This window comes from Rhinatrema bivittatum, chromosome 8 (genome assembly GCF_901001135.1).
Source record: "Rhinatrema bivittatum chromosome 8, aRhiBiv1.1, whole genome shotgun sequence".
In the NCBI taxonomy this organism is placed as follows: Eukaryota; Metazoa; Chordata; class Amphibia; order Gymnophiona; family Rhinatrematidae; genus Rhinatrema; species Rhinatrema bivittatum.
This window is the reverse complement of record NC_042622.1, coordinates 128738576-128765138: the sequence shown is the minus strand read 5'-3', so window position 1 is coordinate 128765138 and position 26563 is coordinate 128738576. Positions and strand designations below refer to the sequence as shown.

Genomic DNA, 26563 nt, shown 5'->3' with positions numbered 1-26563 from the left:
GTTCAGTTTCCTAATATGCTAAATATAGCTCGTGTGTAAATAAAACACAGAGAGCATCAAGACAAGAGTGAGAAAATGTTTTGTTCTCAGGTGATGGTTATTGTATATAAATCTGAAGAGGCCTTTTTAGAGCTTTTAACATGGCTGCAGACCCTGACCTCCAGAAGCCAAGTTCCTTGTGTGGGAATTAGGGAAAGGGAATGAGCTAGAGCAGATGAGGAATAAAGATTAAGAATGCAAAATAAAGATTCAAAATTAGGCAACATATCATTAGAACAGTGGTTCTCAACCCAGTCCTCAGGAACCACTTGGTCAGTCTGGTTTTCAGGATATGCTTCATGATAGATTTTCATGCATTGGAGGAAATGCATGCAAATCTATCTCATGCATATTCATTAGGGATATACTAAAAACCAGACTGGCCAAGAGGTCCTTGAGGACTAGGTTGGGAACCACTGCAGTAGACACAAGATTTTAAGAGATTGGCAAGTGAGTAGACTGAAATGAGGGTTGACAGATTTTGAAGAAAAAGAACAAAGAGGAGTGCAGTCAGGTAGGAGACAAACGGCACATTCCAGTATTGGAGTTTAAGTGAGGATACTTTAGATACAGAAATTTTCCTGCTCTTCCTCCCTCCTGGAAATAAAAAGAGTACATTTCTGTCAAAGTTTTGGAGGACTAGAATAATATGGTATCATGAAGCAAATAGCGAGGATCACTTTATACAGAAACGTATGCTGACTGAGTTACAATTAAGCTAAGTGAGTAAGTAATGGAGGGCCTGCTGGTTTTTGGCAAGCTGGTTTGGTTCAGTTGCAGGCCACAATGAGGTAGCTTATGGCCAGTCATACCATGGGAACACAGGCAGAGTTATATGGCCAGTTCAGGTAGGAGAGTCTTTTATTCTATCTAATTTTTGCTCCTCCCACAGTTAATATGTGTGGGTTATCACTTGTAAATGTTTAAGAATATTCCTTATAAACAGGAAGAACATACCATGTCAAAGGAAACAAGTCGAACCATTCCTGATTATCTTTCTATTGCATGTAGGGAGATGTAGTTTTATTTTTTCTTAGGAAAATCAGAACTATAAGTCCAAGCATCTAATGGGTCAAAACTAGGACTGTCTCAGCTTATTGCCTGTGATACAGAGCACTATGGTCACTCTACTTATAAATTCTCATGACCAGTGAGGATTCAGAATAGCATTCTATACTACCAATCAGTGTTTTAATTTCAGTTTCCTTAGTAACGTAGGATAGCTTTCTGTTGGATTTTTTTTTTTTTTTTAACTTTAGGAGTCAGTTGGATTCTCTCTAATTGCCTGCCTCTGATTCAGAACTGTTTGTTTGAAATCTATTTACTTTGAGTGCCCTATAAAGACTGCCCCAGCCTTAATCTAAAGTTAAACATTTTGCATTGATTTTAGAGACTAGCTTTGATTAATACAAGATGAGCCTTAAATAACAGTTAAAAGAATTGTATAATTAGAAAGTTCTGCAGAAAGGATAAAGTAGCACAGGGAATTTTTTTGTTGAGTTAGTGTTTATTGGAAAGTAACTACAGCACTGAAGCTCACTTAAAGAAAAAAAATTTCAGCACAACTGTAAACAGCTGCCCAAAGTTAATTCTGATTGTTTGCAGTCAGTTTGCAGATGGCGGTGGTGGACTGGTTATAGTCTAACACTTCAGCTTTTCTGACAGAAAAACCTTCAGATAATTTGCCTTCAGATGTGATGGCACTTTTTTTTTACCTGAGTTTCAAGTTCACCAGAATTAATATTTTATACCTGCACTCTCTGAAACCTCCTGCCAATTTGAATGTTAACATGAGAAGCATTTTCCATGAGGCCTCCTCAGTCTATGAGACTGAGCTAGTCAATGTTCATGGACAATGGCATAATACAGGCAAAACTGAAAGACTTAGGACCTGGTTCTGTGCCTCTGGGTAGACACTGATAAGTGGGGGTTTTAGTAGATGCCTGAGAATGAGGAATCAAGGGGATAAAAATGATGGTCTGCTATATAATCATTGAGATATTCTGATAGTATACTCTGGATATAAAACATAAAATTTAGTATATGTATCAGGGGACAGCTGTGCTAAAGGTTTTTTCCCATTTTGTATTTATGGAAAAAATGCTAAATACATCTGGCCTTAAATGCTTCTTAATGCTTTAGAATACTGATATTTAATATGTTTTGAACTGGAATAAGATTATAAGTTTCATGTATTTTTTAAAATTCGGTGCCATCCTGCATCAAGTTTTACATACACCAACCGTTATAAAAATACTTTGTTAGGGTCCCCGCCCAGTGGAGAGCATGGCTGGGGCCCCTCACCTCGACGGGCAGGAAGCCTGCGCCGACCTCTCCTGCCGCCTCTCCTCTTCAGAGGCTGCGACCGCGGCCTAATCTTGCGGCAATCCCACGCCACCGACACACTACATGTGGCATGACTCCCTAGGTAAGCATGTGGGCTATGTCGCCGGATTTAAAGGCCCAGCGGCAGGACTGGTTCCACCGCCTTCCTCGACTTCTGGTTCCACTGCCTGCCTCGACTTCTGCCTGCCCGACGCCGCCTCAGCCTCTTCCTCTGGTTCCACGCCTTGAGAGACCCCCGCCTAAGTCCTGCCGGCCCCGGTACCCAAGGACTCAACCTGCAGGGAACGAGGGCTGGTATAGGGGAAGTTCCTGTGGGGTCATCTCTGCCTGTTCCACCTCCCGACGATGAGGACCACCAGGGGCCCCTCTCCTGGTGGTAGCATCAACCTCGTCTCGGCTCAAGGGTCCACCTTCCTTACACACTGGTTCTTTATCCATAGACAAAGAGTATGAGAAAGGTATCAGAGTTCTGTTTACAAAGCACTTTTCCTATACACAAATTATAAGTAGGCTACTTAGTCAGTCAGCCCCTAAATGTGGCCTGGGAGGGAACGGAGGAAGGCAGAGTAGCTCAGTGCATGTTATAAAACCGGGCGTGCCGGGAGACGTCGGCCCGTATGACATAGTGAGGGCAAAGGTAGCGCCGGCGCCATTTTGAATATTGGCAATACGGCCCGCGTGCAGGAGGTCGTTCCCGGACCCCGCTGGACTTTTGGCAAGTCTTGTGGGGGTCAGGAGGCCCCCCCAAGCAGCCAAAAGTCCCTGGGGGTCCAGCGGGGGTCCGGGAGCGATCTCCTGCACTCGTGACGTCGGGAGCCAGGAACCAAAATGGCGCCGGCGCTACCTTTGCCCTGTTACATGATAAGGGCAAAGGGCTACCGGCGCCATTTCTATTAATGCAGCCGTGGCCAGAGAGCGGGAGATCGCGCCGGGACCCCCCCACTGGACCCCAGGTAATTTAAAACATTTTGGGGGGGTTCGGGAGGGTGGGGGATTTGTTTTAAAGGGTCGGGGTGGGTTTTAGGGTTGTTTTGGTGTGCCGGTTTTCCCGCCCTCCCCCCTCCCCCGATAAAACGATTTTTTAACCAAAAAAACTAAGACGATCAGCCCCTCAGCCAAAATTGATCGTTAAGACGATCGATCACATGATTCACATCCCTATCACCCATTCCATGAAAACATTGCCAAGAGCAAACAGATGATGTACTTGAAGAGGGGTGTATGCCCAATCTAATGAAGACATGCTTGCTTCTTGCTATTTAGTCTATAAATAGCAATCACATTGCCTCCCATGCTTTCATGCACATAGAAGGGGAGAAGCAATGCCACATCAACTTAAAAAGGCAGGAAGGAAATGTGAATGTTTCATAGTAAAATATCATAGGTGCTAAATCACAGGAAGTACTTTCTATGCAAAGAAAAGCCATCCACAACATCATGGAACCTAGAGCTGCTTCACAAAAGATGATCTCCAGGGGTTAAAATCCTGAAACTTTCTGTAATGATTGAAAACATCTATCAAAAACCATGAAAAATACCTGTAGCACCCAGAGCTTCCAGTGCCTGCATGGGATGACCCGGCACACTTCCACACAGATTAATCTAGTACTGTGTATCAGCTACGAGACTAGCAATTTGTGTTTCACACTGGTTTTCTGGCACAGAGGCTTTTTTGGTTTTGTTCAACCTGGCCAAATTTTTCAGTTACAAAAACGGAATCAGGTAGCCCATTTTGAGCTGAATTTGAAGGTCACAGAGCTGCACAATGCTTAATCCAGTGGCTGCTGAGATAGGAAAGTTGGTAGCAGGTAATGAAGGCATTGAATGAAATTCAGCGCATGGAACTGCTACATAATTAGAAGGTGATAGACTTGTTGAACTAATTGAGATATCACTGTATACCTCTCCTGAAATGTTGACCATGGCAGCTGAACAAAAAGTAAATTGAAAGTTACAATTTCCCACATAAAAAAACAAATCTATTTATCTGCAGAAGAAGATTTTCAATAGCACAGACTATATGAGATAATAGACATACATACATACATACACCACTGTAAATGCTAATCTAGGAAGTATAAATAAAAGAATATGTTAAAAGTATTTGTATCTTAAATTAGTATGTGTACTTTGCTCTGCAGTGCTTTTTAATCAAAATATGCTTGGCATATGTCATAAAATTGATATGTGGCTAAGGAGAATTCTAGTGCTATAAGAGACATTGAGGGCAGTTTCTACCTCTGTGCTCCTTTTCATGGTCAACTCATACTCAAATCCTATGGGCAGAGAAAAGGATAGGAGTCTATATAAATGGCAGCTCCAACTTAATGGCAAATGAAATCTCAGCCCTATGAATAATGTGCTATAGTGAAGTGTTACACAGAAACTTTTCAAGTTGTGAACATTTGGACAAAAGCTAGGTTAACAAATCAAAATGCTAAAATTAGAAGATTCAGGCAGAAGGGTAAATAATGATACAGAACTTAACACGATCTAAAGCCATCTGTTTGTCTGTCTGTCTTATTTCCTTCACTCTGTGTGTGTGTGTATACAGAATACGTGTCTTTTAATTAGGGATTGAACTATACAGTCCAATATAGACTGCCTACTTAAAATACATATGAAAGCACTGTATTCAAGCTGTATAGCTTGGGCTTTTATACTTGGCAAAAGAGAATGTCTAATAGTGAAACAAAGGGTTATTTCAGTCCCAGCTCTGCTTGTGTTTCCAATCCACCTTAATCAGTTCCTCCACTTCACCATACTGACCAGCAGCTCCTTTCCACAGCAGTGAAATAAAACCAATGCCATTTGAGCAGGCAGGCAGGAGGCTGAAATAACAAGCTCTGTTTAACTTGGCCTGCTGACTCCAGGCCTCTCGGCCCATGCAGCACTCATTAAAAGAAAAGAATGAAGGAAACAGCTTCCTTGCATTTTCTTCTGAGCCCTGATTCAAATCTTTCAAAGTTTCAGATCTTTCTGTCACCACTCAGCGGAAGAGACTGGAGCCATGCAATGTGCTAACTATTGATGCTGTTTCTCTAGTTTCATTGTCAATGACTGAAAACTCAAGATACAGGGCTGGAAAAGAATATTGGACTGTTAGGCAGAGGTGCGAAAAAATTCAAACTTGAACCAGGTGGATTTCAGCCCAGTTCTAGATCAACAGAATGTTCAGATCTTCCCCAGATCAACTGGAGAAATCTGCAGCATAAAATAGGGAAAGAAGCGTGGGTAGTGGCGAGTGAAGAGACTCTCTTGGCACTGCAGCCCAGAAGAGGCTGTTTCATACTAAGTTGGAAGCCCAAAGCAGCAGGAAGAAACTGCCAGAACAAAAATACAATTAAAAATAAAATAAAATAAGAAATAGGTTTGCTAATAGAAACAAAAATCCACATCAAGGAACACTTTGCTAAACTATTTGGAAGAGGTCTGAACCTCTCTAATACCAAGGCCAGAATGGTCTGGTTTTTGACACCGAAACGGGGCTTGTTTCTTGCTTAAATGCAGCCACCATATCTTCTGCATATGTCATATAACACAGCATGTATGTGCCTTGTCTTGTGATTTATCCATCCTTAATAATGAGGCATCCAGTTACAAAGCAATACCTATCTGGGCATAACTAAAAATTACTTATGACTTCCCAAAGTATTAGTGGTGGTGATGGAAACTTGAGTCTGATCACATCTCTGGGCTGGGGTAAGAATTGACCCTTGTGATGTACATCGTGCGAGTGATCCCCAGTGTACTTATTGGCATGGCTCATCGTTCATGGAAAAAAAAAAAGCAAGAAAGACCAGAATGCCGTTCATCATTAATGTGCCCTGGGAAACAAGGCTGCAAGGAAAAGTAATTCATTTAAAAGGGAGGTGAGCTCCGGGTTTCTGTAAATGCAAAGGTTATGATTAGGTTTTGAAGTTATACTGCCATTAAACACAACCATACTATAATCACAGATTAGTAGCAGAGGTTTCTAAATAAATTCTCTGATTGAGAAAAGTTGCATCATGTTGGTTAACACTGGTATTTAAGAAATAGAGAGTCAATGGGAAAAGGTGAAAGCAGATAAGGTAGAAATAATGATTGGTTATCTAACCAAAAGTATCAATACAGATAAAAGCATGTCTTGCAGATCCAGACCCGAGTTTTCCATTTTAAGCCATTCCTATCCTGTCTGGTTTAGAAAGTTGAGGAAAGACCTATTAGTCTGGACCACAGAGTTGCTGAAAGATCCGACCTAGCGTGCTCATGCCAATGTCATTACTCACCAGTTCTCCCGCTTACTGGAACTGGCTTGCTTTTATGCCTTCCCTTCTCAGCCACGAGGGTAATAGTGTAATCTGTGCTGTCGTCTAGACCTGTCAGGACATACGAGGTGGCAGATGCAGGTATCTCAATTTCATTCTTCTTGCCAGTAGAAGAAACGTAAGTGATTCGGTAGCGATCAAATTTGGCCAGGGGTCTTATCCAGCGCAGCGACAGTGTATTTTCAGTGGATTCAATGACCTCCAGATCCTTGGGGGCATCCAAGTCTATGATTAAAATCAACAGTTTATGGTAAGGCATATGCCTCGGTTTCCTCTTTCTTATCGTAACCCTGGCCTTGGTGAGAGGGTTACAATCCCCTCCCTGGTTACTAGGTTCTTTAGAAAATGGTTGAATAGCTCTTGTAGTAGGCCAAACCCAAGTAGAATCCTCCACAGGGCAAGGAGGCTCTGCAGCTCGACACTTTACCTTGCTGAGCGGCAGCAGTGTGCAGATCCAAACATTTCGTTTTGTTTCTGGAATTTCCTTTTCTCAATTACTGTCTATTTTGTTTCAGTTCCTTTACCGAAACAAATTAAACATTAAAAAAAAAAAAAAAAAAAAAGAAGAAGAAGAAGTAAAACAGGGGCACCTGAAAAAGGTGCCAGGTCTGGGGCCTGGAAGCACCCTAGCCTCGACGTGCCACTTTTTCGGGGGTCCCGGGCAGTTAAAGGGGCAGAAGGGACGGCCACTTCCCGCCTGTCCCCTCCCCCCCCCTCTCACTCATCTCTGTAAAAATGGTGCCGATCGGCCCTGGCACTCACACCACAGTGACTTTAAAATGGTGTCGGTCTCAGGGCTGGCCTGCACCACTTTCTCGTCCGACCATACAAGAAAATAACACATGTTGGCCATGACACCAGTGCCATTTTAAAGTCACTATGGTGCTAGTAGCAGGGCCAGTCGGCACACTTTAAAGAGACACGTGAAGGGGTAGGGGATGAGCGGGCATCTTTCCCGCCCAGGACCCCCATGGTAGGGGTAAATGGGGCACCGGGATTGTTCCTGGCCTCGGTAGCTTTCTGGTAGGGGTGGGGGGGAGTCAGAGGGGCCTCGGGGCTGACTCCAGGACAGGCCACGGGCCTGCAGCGGATTTTTTTTTTTTAGTGTTTTTCTCAAAATGAAACCAAGAAAACGAATGAAATTTTGTTGGTTTCTCTTTAATTCCATTTTGAAAACATAATGAAGCAAAATAAAAAAATGTCATTGAGATTTCCCTTTTCATTTCAAACAAATGCACATGCTTACTAAACAGATGGTTTCTTCTAACAGAAAATGCCCTTTAAAAAAAATTGCATGAACTTTTCCTCGTATAGCAGAGGGGGATGGAGTCTGGGCAGAGTTGGGTCTTAAGCGCATACTTTTTGACTTGAAAAAGTTTGTATAAATTCTCTGGGCAAAACTACGCACACCAAAGACCAGGTGGAACTGTGTGCATGCACATTTTGCAGAGAGAATTTTCCATGCGGACATATGGGCGCCAGACCACTTTGAAAACTGGCATAAATTATGAGCATATTTACCAGCTAACTTATGTGTGACATTAAAGAATTACCCCTAAGTGGCTGGAAATCTTCATCTCAGTGGAACCCACAGCTTGGAAATGAGTTCAGTCGAAACATGGAGTGGAGGTTTCAATGTTGCCAATTTGTTCAAAACACAGATAAGGGGCACTTAAGTCACAGGCTCCACAGTGCCAGGTAACAGCAAATTACAGGAACCACTTTCTTTCTTTCTCCTTATAATTCATCTGTTAAGTAGATGCTGTGACCTCTTACTTATTTCTGAGACTGCAGTTAAATGCTGAGGCTTCCAACGAGCAGAATATTATGTCCTTTGATCACCATTATCCTCCCAGGGCTCTCTTGTGGCAGCTGAGCCAATATTGTGTGTATTCCCTCCATGAGAATACGTTGCACAGGCCTGCTTTTGCTCTTCCAGTTACTACAAACCCCTTCTCAACTGCACTCTCAACAGAACCTCTTCAAAATGAGGTCTTGATCCAATTCCCCCCCTTCCTTCTGGAAATCTCACCATTTATATACCCCCTTCTCCTCTGATGGCATCACCTCTGCATAAAGGCATGGGAACCACCTGTACTCCCTGCAGCCATAATACAGGGGCTTAAGGGACACAGCTTTAGGAGCAGGGTCACATTAGGAAACCAGATAAACCAAAACTGCAAGAATAAAAGACTCACGCACCAGTGGCAGCATTAATGGTAGCTGGGCCACTTTCTCTGTCTTGCTTTACTGCAGTGACTCCAATGCCGTACTCCGTGGCAGGTCTCAGACCTAAGGAAGAAGAAGAGACTAGAGATGAAACAGATGCTCTAAATTTATGGAGAAAACAGCATCTTGTGTCTAAGAGCCTGACTGGGTATTCCTTCACATGGCTAGGATTCCAAAGAAACCAAATTGATAGCATTAGCAACTGAATTGTTTCATTTATGTGCATAACAGAGTTGCAATGGTTTTTGGAACCAGAGCAGAGAACATATATGTAAGCCAGTAAAACTCTGTCCGATGGTAATGAATTTCAGTGAATACTATTCACCTACACATCGTGGTAACACACTCTACAGATTTTGATGTAATGATGAATAATAATGCAAGGGATGATTATTTAGGGAATGATTACATCTATCATTTTAAACTAAGTTTTGGTCTTGTAAGAAGTGGAAAATACTGTATGAAATCAGGTTGGTTAACAATGTCTCCATTTGTGTCATTAGCCTCTAGCTTTACCTGTAAGAATATTTTTATTTCTGTACTAGATGGATTCATCTCATAAAGATGAATCAAATTGTCATTACCTGCTCCTTAAAAATTTCTCTTTCCAAATGACTTCACCTGGTTCACACCATTAATTGGTAAATTTATTCTCACTGTTATATTCCTTTCACCTTTTCACTGCCCAAGTTTTGTAATTCCCTTCTTTTATTGTAACTGCAATCTTTTTGAGCACCTGTTAAAGTTTCTTACTATTTGTTATCTTCCTTCACCTCTTGTTAATTGTAAACCGGCATGATGTGATTCTCATCGCGAATGCCGGTATAGAAAAACTCTAAATAAATAAAATAAATAAATAAACACATCATTATCAGTTCTTGTTGGATTCTATCTGAAGGAAATGTTTTGGATCCACCATTCGACACTGTGAGCTGGATTTTAAAAGGGTTACACGCTGTGCTTGGGATTGTGCGCCGGCCGACTGCCTGGAGGCAGGCGCAAAAGGTAAATTAAACATTTTTTTGGGGGGGGGGAGTTAGAATAGGGCTAGGGGGAGGAAAGGTTAGGGGAAGGGGTGGGAAGTTCCCTTCCAGGCTGCTCCGATTTTGGAGCAGCTGGGAGGCAACGGGGAAAGGCAACGCAGCTCGGCATGCGCAAGGTGCACAATTGTACACCCCCTTGCGTGTGCCGACCCCTGATTTTATAACTTGCGTGTGCCTGCTCGCGCAAGTTATAGAATCGGGAATACATGCGAGCGCGCCGGGTAGCGCGCGCACATGTAGGCCACGTGCGCTTCTTTTAAAATCTATCCCTGTGATTTTAGATTTACCACCAGAAGTACCTGTTAAATCTTACCTGTAAGGATGACACTAGTTGTGGTTTGATCACTCCTTGGTACAGAGATCTCAAGGTGATCTCCTCCTGAGATGGGAGCAAATTTGACCCGATATATTTCATTTTTTGCTAGGCTGTTCTCCCATTCCAAAGTGATGCTGTTATCTGTCTGGGACACATGCCTCAGGTTTGCAGGGGCATCCAGATCTGTGGACAAGAAGATGTACCATGGGTCATTATATCGCTATGTCCATGTTCTCTTTTTGTTATTTAATATGTTGCACACTACCCTTGGATGAGATTCTTTCAAAAACTCCCCAATAATTAGGGAGCACGGGCAGCCCGAAAAGGTTTGCTGCCGCTCAGGCCGACTGAGACGCCAAGAGAGACGGCTACACAACTGAATGTTTGAAAAGCTATGAGTGCTAGTTCCTGTTTACTTTCATTTAAGATCAGAACAAGCGCAGGATTCTTGAGATCTGATGGAGCTATGAATGATGTGAGGAAATTATACTTTTTCTTATTTAGTGGCATCCTGGGCTTTCTCACATTGTTCCACCAGAAAACCCCAGTCTTTACCTTGAGGATTCAGTATCTCCTAATGTGACAGCGGAATCGTTCTGTAGCCTCAGCTCTCTTTATTCTGTCCTGGATTTTATCCAGAAGTGTATAAAGTACCCTTCTGCTCTGAAGTGCGCTCACACTTGAACCTTAATAAGAAAAGGTAAAGGAGAAGGAGTGGAGGGGCAGGGGACATGGGAAGGACAGAACTGAAATTTGCAGTTCTTTTCTGATATTTTTGACCTGGCTCTGTTTCCCTTCTCTTGCCAGCAGAATTGGTTCCACTCTCTATGCTGATAAGATTTCCCTGCATGACATGGGGTTAACTGTTCCATGTACCACTTTCCTTCCATGCCATTTGTAAAAGAGAAGGAGGGTGTGTCTAGGTGAACAAGAGAAGGTCTGGGTGAACTTGTAGAGGTATTGGAGAACTGATGATTTCAAGTACGCATGCAAGTAAACATTTTCAAAATGTATACATATTACGTATATACATATACATCAGGCAGCAGGGACTAGGACTTTAAAAAAAATTAAGAAAGCATTTTTTTTTCTATGTGCCTTTTGGACTCATGTAGCTTTTTTTTTTTCTCTGAAAGGCAAAAGAGGTGTCAGTTTAGAGCAGAAGAGCACTACAAGGGCAATTTTTTTAAATTTGTGCAAGGAATCTACAAGTGGAATTTCCCTTTGAAAATTCAGGGACCAGTGGAGAATGCAGGTGCAAAATACACGTGGTAAAATCCGTATGGGGATTCCTTGCGGATACTTTATTCTCCCACCCCCTTTTTGGCATGACTAAAAGCATGTGCCCTGCCGTGCAGCACATGTATGTTTAACTGCAAGCATGGGGGACTTTTCAAAAGCAGTTTGTATGCAGGTAGCAGAACCAGGTGACAGAATCATCTCAAAACTGAAAATACAAGTGCAAAAAGAATCTGTATCCCACACCTGGCAAGCGCCAGCCTATATAGTTGATCATTTTGGGTAACACTGGGTACTTAATATATATTTTCTTTTCCAGAAACTAGGAAGTCAAACATGCATAATGCAGAGTAACAAAGAAGAGCTGATAGTCACGGTACAATGAGCTAGTGCAAAGTTACAGTGCAGCCTTTCTCTATGGTAATATGTTCATGTATAATGCATGAAAATTGCCTTGTGTTGTATACAGGAAGGCCTGCATGTAATTTGAATGAGAGGAGAGGAAACTGAAGCCAGCTGACAACCACAAACAAAATGAGAATGCAGAAAATACAGCAACACAAAAAAATGATTACAGATAAAGACAACATTGGCCCATCAAGTCTAGCAAGTTTAGAATCTTCCAGTTTGGGTAGATGAGCATATAAATTCCCACAGGTACCCCAATACCCTACTCCCCTCCTTACGTCCAATCTTGACTTTTACAAGAAAAATCTCGCTCCATTATAATTCAGTCATCTGTCTCAGATTCCCACATCTGATACATTTTTGTAAGTATACGGATACTACACACAATGAAAATGGGGGGGGGGGAGGATGAGAAGTGCCTCTCTGGTTTAACAATTTAGAAGGCTATTTTATAACAGCCTGCATAAGGCTGAAGCCCTCATTTTCAAAGCAAACTTATGTGTGTTAAGTCCGCTTTGAAAATTAGTGGAACCATGTGACCCTTAAGCCCAGCGCTGGCAGGTATATTAAGCCCTGCTAGAGAGGATTGGAACTACGTGAGTAAATGATTTCCACGCCACAGCTCTGCTTCTGGGAACACCTCTTTGCAGTACAAGTACTTGCAAAATATCTTCCACACGTACTTTTACCCGTAAAATCCCTGGGGTCAGTTTCAAAATGCCCACTTAACATGCTTTTGAAAATTGCTCCCAAAATCGCAAACATAAATTCCAGTATTCACTTTACCTGCTCACCTGTTTTGTCATGCATCAATAGATTCATACAAGGTAATATTATCATTAACAATTTTTTTTATAACTTGCATACAAGTTTTGCTGTACAGTTTTTCTATATTTGGTCTATGAATTATGGTAATTTTCTATATAGAGTATGCATTTTTTCAAAATAAAAGATAAGCATGGAAGATGCCTACTATAAATAGTAACAGAAGAAAAATATTTTTTTCTGTAGCTGTAAAAGACAATAATTTGTAAACATTTGGTGAATATTAATGAATATATGAAAGAAATGTTGCATATCTATATAATTAATGTATAGATGTACAGGGTCACAAAATTTGTTTTAGTTTGTTCATTTGATTCATAGGTCACAATTATTCATCATGTTTGTTTGAAAAGAAAAAATATTTTGTTTCTTAGTTTCATTTTTTTTGTTTTACATTGAAGTCAATAGAGGAAGGCCGTATTGACTTCATTGTAAAAAAAAAATGGCCAGGGCCCAGGCCTAAAGCCGGGTCCCATTGCCAAGGCCCAGGCCTATGTCTAGGCCCAACACCAGGGACTGGCCTAAGGCCAGGTCCTGTCTCCAAAGACTGGGCTTGGGCCTAGGCCGGATACCAAGGACTGACCCATGGCCTGGGCCTAGATCTAGGCTAGATGCTGGGGCCTGACCCATGACTGGGTCTAGTTATCAAGGCCTGTGCCTTTGCTTAGGCATGATGCTGGGGCCTGGCTGAGGCTGGATCTCGATACTGAGGCCCAGGCTTAGGTCTGAAATCTACGCCTGGATTTGACACCAGGGCTCAGGCCTAGGCCTATGCCCAGGCCAATTGCCTAGGCCCGAGCTTGATGCTGATTCCCACCACTGAAGCACATGCCTAGGCCCACTGAGGCCCAAACCTACGCCTGGGCATGATGTCGGAGCCTGGCCAAGGCTGGGTCTCATTGCTGAGGCCAAGGCCTTGGCCTAGGTCCAGGTCCAAGGTCTTAGGACTGGAGGACCAGGAAAAGGTCTTCAGACTGGTGTATGATATCACTTCACCAGTATGTTTCTCCCCTATATTGTTTATGGTTTGTAACTACCATATGTGAAAATAGATGTTTTGATTTTATAATTTTTTATGTATGTTTTATTGTACCTCGCCCTGAACCATGGAAGGGTGGGTAATAAATATTTTAAATAAATAAAAAAATATATTCCACATTAGAGATGTGTATCGTGTGATCGATCGTCTTAACGATCGATTTCGGCTGGGGGGGGAGAGAATCGAATCGTCGCGGTTTTGTGTTTTTAAATATCATGTAAATCGTAAATCGGGGGAGGGCGGGAAAACCGGCACACTAAAACATCCCTAAAACCCACCCCGACCCTTTAAAATAAATCCACCACCCTCCCGAACCCCCCACCCCAAAATGTCTTAAATTATCTGGGGTCCAGTGGGGGGGGTCCCGTTGTGATCTTCCACTCTCGGGCGTCGGGCGCGTTGATAGAAAATGGCACAGGGCAAAGGTAGCGCCGGCGCTATTTTGGTTCCTGTTCCCCGACGTCACGAGCGTAGGAGATCGCTCCCGGACCCCCGCTGGACCCCCAGGGACTTTTGGCCAGCTTGGGGGGGGCCTCCTGACCCCCACAAGACTTGCCAAAAGTCCAGCGGGGGTCCGGGAACGACCTCCTGCACTCGAATCGTGTTGCCGTACGGCCGGCGCCATTTTGCTGTACGACAATATGGCCGGCGCCATTTTGCCCTGTCATATGGCGCTGGCCATATTGCCGTATAGCAAAATGGCGCCGGCCGTACGGCAACACGATTCGAGTGCAGGAGGTCGTTCCCGGACCCCCGCTGGACTTTTGGCAAGTCTTGTGGGGGTCAGGAGGCCCCCCAAGCTGGCCAAAAGTCCCTGGGGGTCCAGCGGGGGTCCGGGAGCGATCTCCTACGCTTGGGAACAGGAACCAAAATGGCGCCGGCGCTACCTTTGCCCTGTCATATGGCGCCCGACGCCCGAGAGTGGAAGATCACAACGGGACCCCCCCCACTGGACCCCAGGTAATTTAAGACATTTTGGGGGGGGGTTCGGGAGGGTGGGGGATTTATTTTAAAGGGTCGGGGTGGGTTTTAGGGATGTTTTAGTGTGCCGGTTTTCCCGCCCTCCCCCTTCCCCCGATTTACGATTTTTGACGATAAATCGGGGGAATTCCTATTAAATATCGCCTCTAACGATTTTTGACGATTTAAAATATATCGGACGATATTTTAAATCATCAAAAAATGATTCACATCCCTGTTCCACATGTTGTTGTTTGACCTGCAGGTGCTGAGCCTTTCTCCCATGTCTGGGAGTCTCAGCTTATTTACCTGGAGACTTTAGCCAGTCTCTTGTTTCTCCAAAAGCCTCATTAATTTGAAATTCACATGCCACCATTCTGTTACCATTATTTTCAGCAACTTCTATCACCTTAAGTTGGAAAGCTGCCATATAACTTGCTTGTTTCACTGCCTGCTTCACTGTTTGTGCTCATCCAGGGTCTAGCTTTTCTGAGTTGGTCCCATATCTGACTTGAGTTTCCACACTGACAGCTCCCCAGTAAGTATCTCTGCTGATACCAGTGCAGAACTCACACCCATGCAGCGTCCTTCTCCTCCACCCTCAGTGGTAGTTGAAGTTTGAGGTCGTGGAGTCATCATGGTGGCCCTATGCATTCAGAAATGTAAACACTTGGGACCACCATAGTTTTCAGCTGCACAATGCTGGCTGCTATGGGTGAAAGTAAAGGATTCCTAGCAGGTGGGGATTCATGGCAGGAAGAGCAGATGCGTACCAGAGTGCTAACAGTGCGGGGACTAAAAGCAGCTATAGAAACAGGGACCCTAAAACAGGGGTGCATATTATACATGATGCTAGTGTATTTTGAGGTATATATTACACATAAGGGCAAACTAAGGGGGTCATTTATCAAAATGCGCTAAGGTGTTTTTGCATGTGTTAAGGGCTTATCGCATGTGGATAGGCCCTTAACGCATGTGATAGCACTATATCGTATGGTGCGATGCAAATCTGAAAAAGTGGAGGAGTTAGGGGCAGGCTGGCTTTGCCAGTCTGCAAAGTGCTATTGCACAGACTTACCACTGATTTTAACTACACTTATGGGGTGGTAAGGTGTTAGTGCATTTTGTGATGTTCTCTCCACCTAGCTTGATGTTACAGTGCCCATCAAGCTAGGTTGAGAGAACCTTGCACAAATCTCATCTTTGGTGAGATTCCTCACTCCGAAGGTCATCAAATCTTCAAAAGAGACAATTGTTCTGTTCGTACTTCTCACGTTGAATGTCAAAGTGGCCCCTAACCCCCTTCACTAATACCTAAACCTCACCTCGAGTTACTAGGTGGGCCTCCCATAGGGATGCAAATACCTATCTAGGGCAAGGACATTATGGCTAGTCTCTCTCTCTCTCTCTCTCTCTCTCTCTCTCTCATCACAATTTGTGCTAACAGAGGTAATTAGTGCAAATTGTGATAAACTGTCTATTAGCCTAAACCATGCCCTTTTGCTATCACATGCGATACTTGTCGCATTTTGATAAATCCAGGCCTAAATTTGGAAAATGATGGTAATCCAGTTTTGAAAGAAATAACTGTTCTACTCATGAAGATTGTTTTCTAAAATTTAAAATACAGAACCAGGAAGATTTTATTTTCTTTATATAAAGCAAAGTTTAGTGATATCTTGTAGCCCTTTACACCAAACAGTAGTTATATCACAGATATACGAAAACAGGTGTTGTTTGATTCATTCCATTCCGCTCTGCAATAGGTGATATACACTCGCTGAATTCAAATGAACGTTGCACACAACTGCCCCTACCTGTTGTAATGGTCTTAGTTACATTGTCACTTGTCATGTCCCCACGTTGAGAGAAGAGGGTCATCTCATATGTGGTGTCTGGCCTTAATCCTGCCAGAGGGTACTGGTTCTCGTCTGTATAAAATGTCACAGTGTGATTTCCATAGACTAGAGAAATGGTGTCAATTTCAGCCAAGGGTTTAATCCACGATAACAAGGCTCCCGTGTCAGTGACATCTCTCACTTCAAACTGGCTGGGGGGGTCGATCCCTGTTATAAAAACCAAACATGATTTATTAGGCGAAATGCACATTTAGAGATGTTCAGTGTAGGGATGTGCTACTTTTTTAAAATGACCAGGAAATAATCACAGGATTTATGCCGTTTCCCGTCCAAAACGATACAAGAACAAAATGTCTTGTTTTTGTTTTAGAGTGTGCTAAAATGACAGCAACAAAACAAAATGAAAAGTAAGAAAGAAATGAAATAAATATAAAAACAAAATGAAACTACAAGTTTTTTCTCAGTACATTGTAGGCATGCAAAGAGTTAAAATCAACAAAGACACCAGTGGTCACCATACTATTTCAGAATTATTCTGCCTCATCTAAAGCCATGTGCTGAAAAAAGGCAGAAGAGCTCCATAAATTGTAATTATTAAATCTATGCATGATTTTATTTGGCAAGAAAAAGTTAAAAAGTAAAAGTAAAAGCTAGATAAAGCATGTGTAATGATTTTGGTGTACTTTATTTTCTCTGTAATTGGAGGCTTGGTGTGCAAGATTCGAATGACCCAACCATTGCTTGTGGCCCTCCGCCATGGCGAAATCTTATCTGGGACTTGCCAGTAGAAACATTGCTGTACTTAAGACTCCTGGCATTCCTAGGTGAACCTTAAGTATCAGGCCCCTCAGTGCCAGAGATGATTACAATAATAATGAGACAATAGATAAACTAATTGTTACCATTTTTAACCCTTTAACTGCTATGTTTTCATTCTCTCAAATGATATTATGTCTTCTAAGATCATAATCACAAGACAGGGATTAGCATTCTAAAACTCCATCTAGTTTCACTAGAATGCACAAGTCATACTTCTATAAATACAGTATAGGGATGTGAATCGTTTTTCAACGATTAAAATTATCGTCCGATAATGTTTATATCGTCTTAAATCGTTATAGAACACGATACAATAGAAATTCTAACGATTTATCGTTAAAAATCGTTAAATCGTGTTAGTGCGCACTAACTCGAGTTAGTGCGCACTAACTCCCCGTTAGTGCGCACTAACTCCCCGTTAGTGCGCACTAACTCGATTTAGTGCGCACTAACTGAAAATGATACAAATAAACACTTTCCAGGTCACTGAAGGTCAGTTAGGAATGAATATGTGTTCCTATTGGCTGGCTGCCCTCTTATCTATTGATGTTACCAAGGTTACCACTGAGGTGATGGTTGGGGGGATGGGAAATGGAACTGGAAACTAACGAACACCAACAGAAAATGAAACAAAGTGTTCACACTTCCCAGGTCAGTAAAGGTCACTTAGGAATGAATATGTATGTATGTATTCCTATTGGCTGGCTGTGCTCTTATCTATTGATGTTACCAATATGGTTGGGGGGATGTGAAATGGAAACAGTTGGAAGCTTGACAAAAAAAGTAATGTAATGATCAGCACTCACGTGACTAGAACTTGTTTGTTTATTATTTTTGTTAGCAGGCACCTGAAATGCTAGTGCATGTTGAATTTGCCAATCACTGTGCATTTTAGAAAGGTGGTCCTGGCTGGAACTGTACACAGTTCAAATATATGTAATTGATTGTTGGTAAGTGTATTTTTTAAGTAGCCACACTGGCACCAGTATGTTTACTTTTCCTCCTACTTAACTCACTAGCTCAGCTTTGTAAGAAGGGCTTCTCTGCTTGTGTGTTGTTTTTGTTTGGTGTGAGGAGAGCAGAAACATCAGATCTTTATTCAATCTACTACAGTCATCTCTTACAGTGCCCTATCCCTATTAATACCAGGAGTGTTGTGATCTTCCTGCACACAGTGCCCTAACCCTGATACCAGTCTGAGACAGCTCCCTCCCTGCATTACTAGTGAGAGGCTGGCTTCACAGACAGGGGGGAGCTGCCTGACCCTCACTCCTGACTTCCCCCATGTCCCAGCTAGTGAATGGTGTGTGGGTGAGGGGGGGGGGGGAGGATGGTGAAGTCTGAGACAGCTCCCTCCCTGCATTACTAGTGAGAGGCTGGCTTCACAGACAGGGGGGAGCTGCCTGACCCTCACTCCTGACTTCCCCCATGTCCCAGCTAGTGAATGGTGTGTGGGTGAGGGGGGGGGGGAGGATGGTGAAGTCTGAGACAGCTCCCTCCCTGCATTACTAGTGAGAGGCTGGCTTCACAGACAGGTGGGAGCTGCCTGACCCTCACTCCTGACTTCCCCCATGTCCCAGCTAGTGAATGGTGTGTGGGTGAGGGGGGGGGGGGAGGATGGTGAAGTCTGAGACAGCTCCCTCCCTGCATTACTAGTGAGAGGCTGGCTTCACAGACAGGGGGGAGCTGCCTGACCCTCACTCCTGACTTCCCCCATGTCCCAGCTAGTGAATGGTGTGTGGGTGAGGGGGGGGGGAGGATGGTGAAGTCTGAGACAGCTCCCTCCCTGCATTACTAGTGAGAGGCTGGCTTCACAGACAGGGGGGAGCTGCCTGACCCTCACTCCTGACTTCCCCCATGTCCCAGCTAGTGAATGGTGTGTGGGTGAGGGGGGGGGGGGAGGATGGTGAAGTCTGAGACAGCTCCCTCCCTGCATTACTAGTGAGAGGCTGGCTTCACAGACAGGGGGGAGCTGCCTGACCCTCACTCCTGACTTCCCCCATGTCCCAGCTAGTGAATGGTGTGTGGGTGAGGGGGGGGGGGGGGAGGATGGTGAAGTCTGAGACAGCGCCCTCCCTGCATTACTAGTGAGAGGCTGGCTTCACAGACAGGGGGGAGCTGCCTGACCCTCACTCCTGACTTCCCCCATGTCCCAGCTAGTGAATGGTGTGTGGGTGAGGGAGGGGGGGTGGATGGTGAAGTCTGAGACAGCTCCCTCCCTGCATTACTAGTGAGAGGCTGGCTTCACAGACAGGGGGGAGCTGCCTGACCCTCACTCCTGACTTCCCCCATGTCCCAGCTAGTGAATGGTGTGTGGGTGAGGGGGGGGGGGGAGGATGGTGAAGTCTGAGACAGCTCCCTCCCTGCATTACTAGTGAGAGGCTGGCTTCACAGACAGGGGGGAGCTGCCTGACCCTCACTCCTGACTTCCCCCATGTCCCAGCTAGTGAATGGTGTGTGGGTGAGGGGGGGGGGGAGGATGGTGAAGTCTGAGACAGCTCCCTCCCTGCATTACTAGTGAGAGGCTGGCTTCACAGACAGGGGGGAGCTGCCTGACCCTCACTCCTGACTTCCCCCATGTCCCAGCTAGTGAATGGTGTGTGGGTGAGGGGGGGGGGGGAGGATGGTGAAGTCTGAGACAGCTCCCTCCCTGCATTACTAGTGAGAGGCTGGCTTCGCAGACAGGGGGGAGCTGCCTGACCCTCACTCCTGACTTCCCCCATGTCCCAGCTAGTGAATGGTGTGTGGGTGAGGGGGGGGGGGGGAGGATGGTGAAGTCTGAGACAGCTCCCTCCCTGCATTACTAGTGAGAGGCTGGCTTCACAGACAGGGGGGAGCTGCCTGTCCCTCACTCCTGACTTCCCCCATGTCCCAGCTAGTGAATGGTGTGTGGGTGAGGGGGGGGGGGGGTGGATGGTGAAGTCTGAGACAGCTCCCTCCCTGCATTACTAGTGAGAGGCTGGCTTCACAGACAGGGGGGAGCTGCCTGACCCTCACTCCTGACTTCCCCCATGTCCCAGCTAGTGAATGGTGTGTGGGTAAGGGGGGGGGGGGGGAGGATGGTGAAGTCTGAGACAGCTCCCTCCCTGCATTACTAGTGAGAGGCTGGCTTCACAGACAGGGGGGAGCTGCCTGACCCTCACTCCTCCGGGGTATTGTGATCTTCCTGCACACAGTGCCCTATCCCTGATACCAGGGGTGTTGTGATCTTCCTGCATGCAGTGCCCTATCCCTATTAATACCAGGAGTGTTGTGATCTTCCTGCATGCAGTGCCCTATCCCTATTAATACCAGGAGTGTTGTGATCTTCCTGCATGCAGTGCCCTATCCCTGATATCGGGATGTGTGCAAGAAGATCACAACACCCCCGGTATCAGGAATAGGGCACTGTGTGCAGGAAGATCACAACACCCCCAGTATCAGGAATAGGGCACTGTGTGCAGGAAGATCACAACACCCCTGGTATTAGGGATAGGGCACTGTGTGCAGGAAGATCACAACACTCCTGGTATTAATAGGGATAGGGCACTGTGTGCAGGAAGATCACAATACCCCTGGTATCAGGGTTAGGGCACAAGTTCTAGTCACATTGACTGATCACATTACTTGTTTTGTCAAGCTACCAACTGTTTCCATTTCCCATCCCCCATATACTGTCAGTAGGAAACTTGGTAACATGAATAAATAAGAGGGCAGCCAATAGGAATACATATTCATTCCTAAACTGACCTTAACTGACCTGAAAAGTGTCAAATTGTATCATTTTCAGTTAGTGCGCACTAACTCGAGTTAGTGCGCACTAATCGGAAAAAACGATTTTTAACGATTTTTTAACTAAAAAATCGTGCCTAAGACGATTTTCTTGCCCTGCCACACGATTTCTATCGTTAAGACGATATGGAAAACGATTCACATCCCTAATACAGTAGCTTATTTCTTCTGCTGTAAAAGTAACACCACTGGAGCTAGCTTCAGCTGGAACTAACCTCAGCTTCCATCATACTGTTACCCATCCATTTGAAAGAAACATTTTGGCATCTCCAGAAAGATGCCTCGTATGACGGTCTATCTCATCAGCATGTGCCCAGATTCCCATCCATATTCATTTGAACCAGTCAGAGATCAAGAGGTGATGTGTATTACCCTGGTGAGATATATCCCAGCAAGCCTCATTAGAATTTGTTTCTGCATCCTATGAGTTCAGTTCTATTCATATTCCATCTCAGATTTTGGGATAGCTGCCAGGGTTCACTGGGGAAACTCCTGCTTCCCAGTGAGTTCCCCAATGGTGATAGGCATTTGTGCTTTTGAACACCAACATGGCAAGCAACCTAAACTCCTCTCTCTCCCGGTGCTCTGTTCTGCCCAGAGCATTGCACCCAGCTAAGAGGGGGAGGGGTTTCATTGTACAAAGAGGGAACTTTTTTTTCTCATTTTCAGGTCACCTTTCTGTCTGGACTCTGGTGGATTGCCCAGTTCAGCCATGCCTTTGTACAGCACTGCATAGAAACCCAGATTATGATGGCTGTTAAGACATGTAAGGCCCATCTAGGCTGCTCAGTTTGTTTCTTGGTGTAATGCCATAGAGTGAACCCAGGTCGATTTCTGGCTTTTCCCTCAGATCTTCACAACTAGGGATCCTCTGTGCTTATTCTAGCTTTCCTGAATTCCATTACTGTTTTGTTTTTCACCACCTTAACTGGGAGGCCATTCCATGTCAGTGAAAAAATATTTCCTGGTGTTGCTTTTGAATCTGCCCCCTTAGAGCAACATAGAAATTCTTGTTCTAGAGCCTTCTTTCCTTTGAAAAACGTTTGCTTCTAATGTGAATACAATGGATTAGATGACATCAAAGTATGCGGAAGATAGAAACAGGCACCAAAATAACAGAGAAAATAGTTTTTAAATGAAAAAACTACATTCTCCTTTTGAGAATACATAGAATTTTATGTTATCATCAGTATATAGCCTGAGGGAGCTTTAGCTTCAATATTTCTCTACAATATATATTGTAGAGAAATATTGTACAGCATTTTATTCTGAGTGACAGAAATATTGTACAGTAGGGATGTGCAGAGCAAAATTTTATGTTCATATTTTTATGTCCGAAAGGGGGTCCCACTTGCGGCCAATATGGACATAAAAAAAATCCAATGAGTTGGGTATATGTACATATGTGCAAAAAAAAAAATTAAACCCCCTCACCCTCCTTAATCCCCCCCCCAGACTTACCACAACTCCCTGGTGATCGAGCAAGGAGTGAGGACGTCATTTCTGCAATCCTTGGCGAGAAGCATGTGACGTCGGTGGCACGTCGAGTGACGCGGCGTCACGTGATTCCCGGCTCGTTCATGCCGGACGGCTCGTTCGGCCCAAAAAGAACTTTTGGCCAGCTTGGAGGGGCCTCCTGACCCCCCCAAGCTGGCCAAAAGTTCTTTTTGGGCCGAACGAGCCGTCCGGCGCGAACGAGCCGGGAATCACGTGGCGCCGCGTCACTCAGACGCGACGTCACGTGATTCCTGGCAAGTTCGCGCCGGACGGCTCGTTCGGCCCAAAAAGAACTTTTGGCCAGCTTGGGGGGGCCTCCTGACCCCCTCAAGCTGGCCAAAAGTTCTTTTGGGCCGAACGAGCCGTCCGGCGCGAACTTGCCGGGAATCACGTGACGTCGGCGTCACGTGATTCCCGGCTTGTTCGCGCCGAACGAGCCGTCCGGCGCGAACTTGCCAGGAATCACGTGACGTCGCGTCTGAGTGACGCGGCGCCACGTGATTCCCGGCTTGTTCGCGCCGGACGGCTCGTTCGGCCCAAAAAGAACTTTTGGCCAGCTTGAGGGGGTCAGGAGGCCCCCCCAAGCTGGCCAAAAGTTCTTTATGGGCCGAACGAGCCGTCCGGCGCGAACGAGCCGGGAATCACGTGACGCCGGCGTCACTCGACGTGCCGCCCACGTCACATGCTTCTCGCCAAGGATTGCAGAAATGGCGTCCTCACTCCTCGCTCCATCACCAGGGAGTTGTGGTAAGTCGGGGGGGGGAGGGATTAAGGAGGGTGAGGGGGTTTATATTTTTATTTTGGCTCAACAATCGCGATTTCCCACATATCGAACATATCTATGTTCGATATGTGGGAAATCCGATCGTTTATGTCGAATCAATTTTTTAAGTAAAAAAAAAATATGAGTTGCGTTTTACTAATGCGGTCAATCCGAATGCACACCCCTATTGTACAGCATTTTATTCTGAGTGACAGAAAAGATGCTTAGGGCCCTATTTATGTTTTGGGCCAAAAGTTAATCTGCTTAGTACGTCATTGGATATGAGTGGATTAGAAATATTTGAAAGAAAGAAAGAAAGAAAGAAAGAAAGAAAGAAAGAAAGAAAGAAAGAAAGAAACATGCAAAAGTCAGTTTGCAAGCACAAATTTTGAAAAAGCACATAATTTTGCCCAAGGGTTCAGTTTTCTGGAAGGGAAAATATCAGCAGAAAAGTTGTGTAAGCTAGAATCTTGCGACTTGAATGTCATGTGGAGGGCCAGAGGAAGGGGAGGGGGGGGGGGGGGGGGGAATAGGGGATTTTCAGTACAGCTCCATAAACAATATACGGAAATAAATCCTCAATCTCCAAGTCATCATCCTTGCTACCATAACAGAAATGTGCTTCTCTCCTGGTCCCCATCCTGGGCAGGGAAATAATGACCTGGACAAGTACATTACCCTACAAATTTGAGTTCTTCATGGATATTTAATTTTGCTAAGGAAATTCCTTAAGAGTTTGCAGCCAATGTACCCAACTCTTTCTGATCTGTACATGAGGTGAGTGAATGTGAAATGTACTCTCACTTTAGATAGATATTTTTTGTATTTTTTTTCAAGATGATTGAATTACGACTGGAACAACTGGAACAACTTACCAAATTATCTCCGAGAAATCTCAAATACCAAGGAATTTAAGAAAACTCTAAAAACTTACCTTTTTCAAACAGCATTTAATATTCACTTAGCAGAACACGCCTAACATTTACTCGTCCTTAAATACTCTCATTCAGTTTCTCGCTCTTTGAATTGATGCAGGTCTAGTTGTTGTTTTAGTTTTACTTGTATTTTTACTGTTCTTTTAGAAATGTTTATTTATCAAGTCTTTGATTGCTATGTTATTTTATGTATGTTTTTTTTTATCTGATTTCATGAATTTGGTTATTTTATGTTTATATTATGTATGTGATCAAATGTAAACTGTTTTGATCAATTTTTAATTGAAAAGGAGGTATATAAACAATTTTAAATAAATAAATAAATAAATAAATAAATAAATAAATGTTATAGATGGTTATTAGAGCTGCCAAGTTATCCAGCTCCAGAAAGGAGATTTTAGGCCAGTTCTGGATTTCTAACAACCTCATCCGGATGCATTATGTGACCTGTAGCACTGATTTCAATGGGTAGAATTAGGGACTACAAATACCACACTGCAGTGTGATGTAAGTTTTGGCCAAAGACTCCTTCTTGGCACTGGGTAACTTGGCAGCTTTGAGTTATGTACTGATTATTTTTCGCGTAACTATACCCCATCATAGATAGACGTGACCACACAGCTTGAACAGGGGCTTCCTTATTATTTCTCAGAGCATCCTCTGGTGCCCTACATAACCTTTGCTGACAACGTTATTAATACAGCCTCTGACTGAGCAGTATACATGTTGAATGACTAAACATTATACTCTATATCCCAATATGAAAGTTGCACCAATGGACAGTAGCCAGGCTTGAAGCCTCGGTGTTTGGATTTACCCACTCTCTCTGACTCTCTGTCTCTCTCTCTCTCTCTCTGTGGCAATGTTCTAGACCTAATTTACAACTACACAGCACTGCATGCTTCAGAAATGGAAAGAAAATCAGATATTCCACTGTTTAGTCTATTGAAACCAAAACACCACAGAGTAATTTAATACTTTTTCAATGTATAATGAAGCAGCTAACAGAGCTGAACTATTTATCTCTATACCATTTAGAGCATAAAAAGACGTGCTTTCCAGTCACTGCTTCCCTTTTAACAAGGAACACTTTGCAACCAAATTCCAAGATGCAGTGATATAGTGAAGGGGGTCATAGTGGTTATGAGAAATTTAGGTATATATGGTACATGTCCCAGGCCCATCATCAGAAGGTGTAAACATGTGACAGGTATTCCATCAGGGAGTCCTTTTCTGTCACTTGAGAAATCCTGGAGGAATTCTGGGTAGGGGAGAATACGTAGTTTACACTTGGATGCTGCCATGGATTTGTGAAAGTATGGTAGAATATTCAAAGTTGTTGTCCTTCTAATTGTAAGAGGAGAATATGGTGCTAAGGACAACCATTAAATGACTTAATTCTGGTAAAATTTCCAAAATTTTTTTATTTTCTGGCTTCCAGGTGGGGGGAGGAGGTGGGTATGGACAGGTGGGGCCGGGACACTCTCTTTAACTTGGGAGTGGGAAGGGGGGGGGACACTATTGTTGACTTGGGGGTGGGGTGGGGGTGGAAATCAGAAAGAGTCAAGACCCTATTTTTATGTTTTAAGCTTGGGGTGGGAGAGTCCGAGGTCATGATGGTGTTTGCAGGAAGGAGGGGGGGGGGGGGGGGGGCATCGCTGCATGCCTACATGTTAATTTTTTTTACATTTTGAGGGTGTTAAGGCCATTTCAACTGGAGACCCCAGGATGAGTTAGGGTTTATCATTGACTCCTGCTGTACCTCCCCATGGCAGTCCTGTGAGATTGGGGCTGCCATCGTGTTAAAGGGCCGAGCATCGCGTTAAAGGGCTGAGCATCGCGTTCTTTTGTCCCACGATGTTTGCCTCCCATAATAGTGGGACCCCCTCCTGGGATAAAACATCAGGGGCTTAGTGCCTCTAGGCCTTAGACAGTTAGTGCTGGTAATCATGCTCTAACTGGCTAAGTCATCTTTAAAAAAAAAAAAAAAAAGGGTGCCCTTTTCTCCCTCTGTCCAACAATTAAAATATTTAGAAAAATAGACTCCAGGGCTTCCCAACTACCTCCCTACCTACCATCACCCTTCGATTAAGAAATGTGTCTCCATGTAGCGATGGCCCCCTTCCCCTTCCCTTCCCTCCTGCTACTCTTCAAATGAAGAACGT

General features: G+C 44.2%; 1 protein-coding gene across 2 annotated transcripts in view; it reads right to left on the bottom strand.

Annotated features, from left to right (window-relative positions):
* TNC (tenascin C) overlaps nt 1–26563 on the bottom strand; it is a 163878-nt gene that overhangs the window by 58741 nt on the left and 78574 nt on the right. For both annotated transcript variants that reach the window (XM_029611938.1, XM_029611936.1), the window contains 4 exons: nt 16572–16820; nt 10281–10466; nt 8898–8987; nt 6657–6920 (listed from right to left, as the gene is read on the bottom strand). In XM_029611938.1, coding sequence (XP_029467798.1) covers nt 6657–6920; nt 8898–8987; nt 10281–10466; nt 16572–16820 — 789 coding nt within the window. The remainder of the gene's footprint in view (nt 1–6656; nt 6921–8897; nt 8988–10280; nt 10467–16571; nt 16821–26563) is intronic.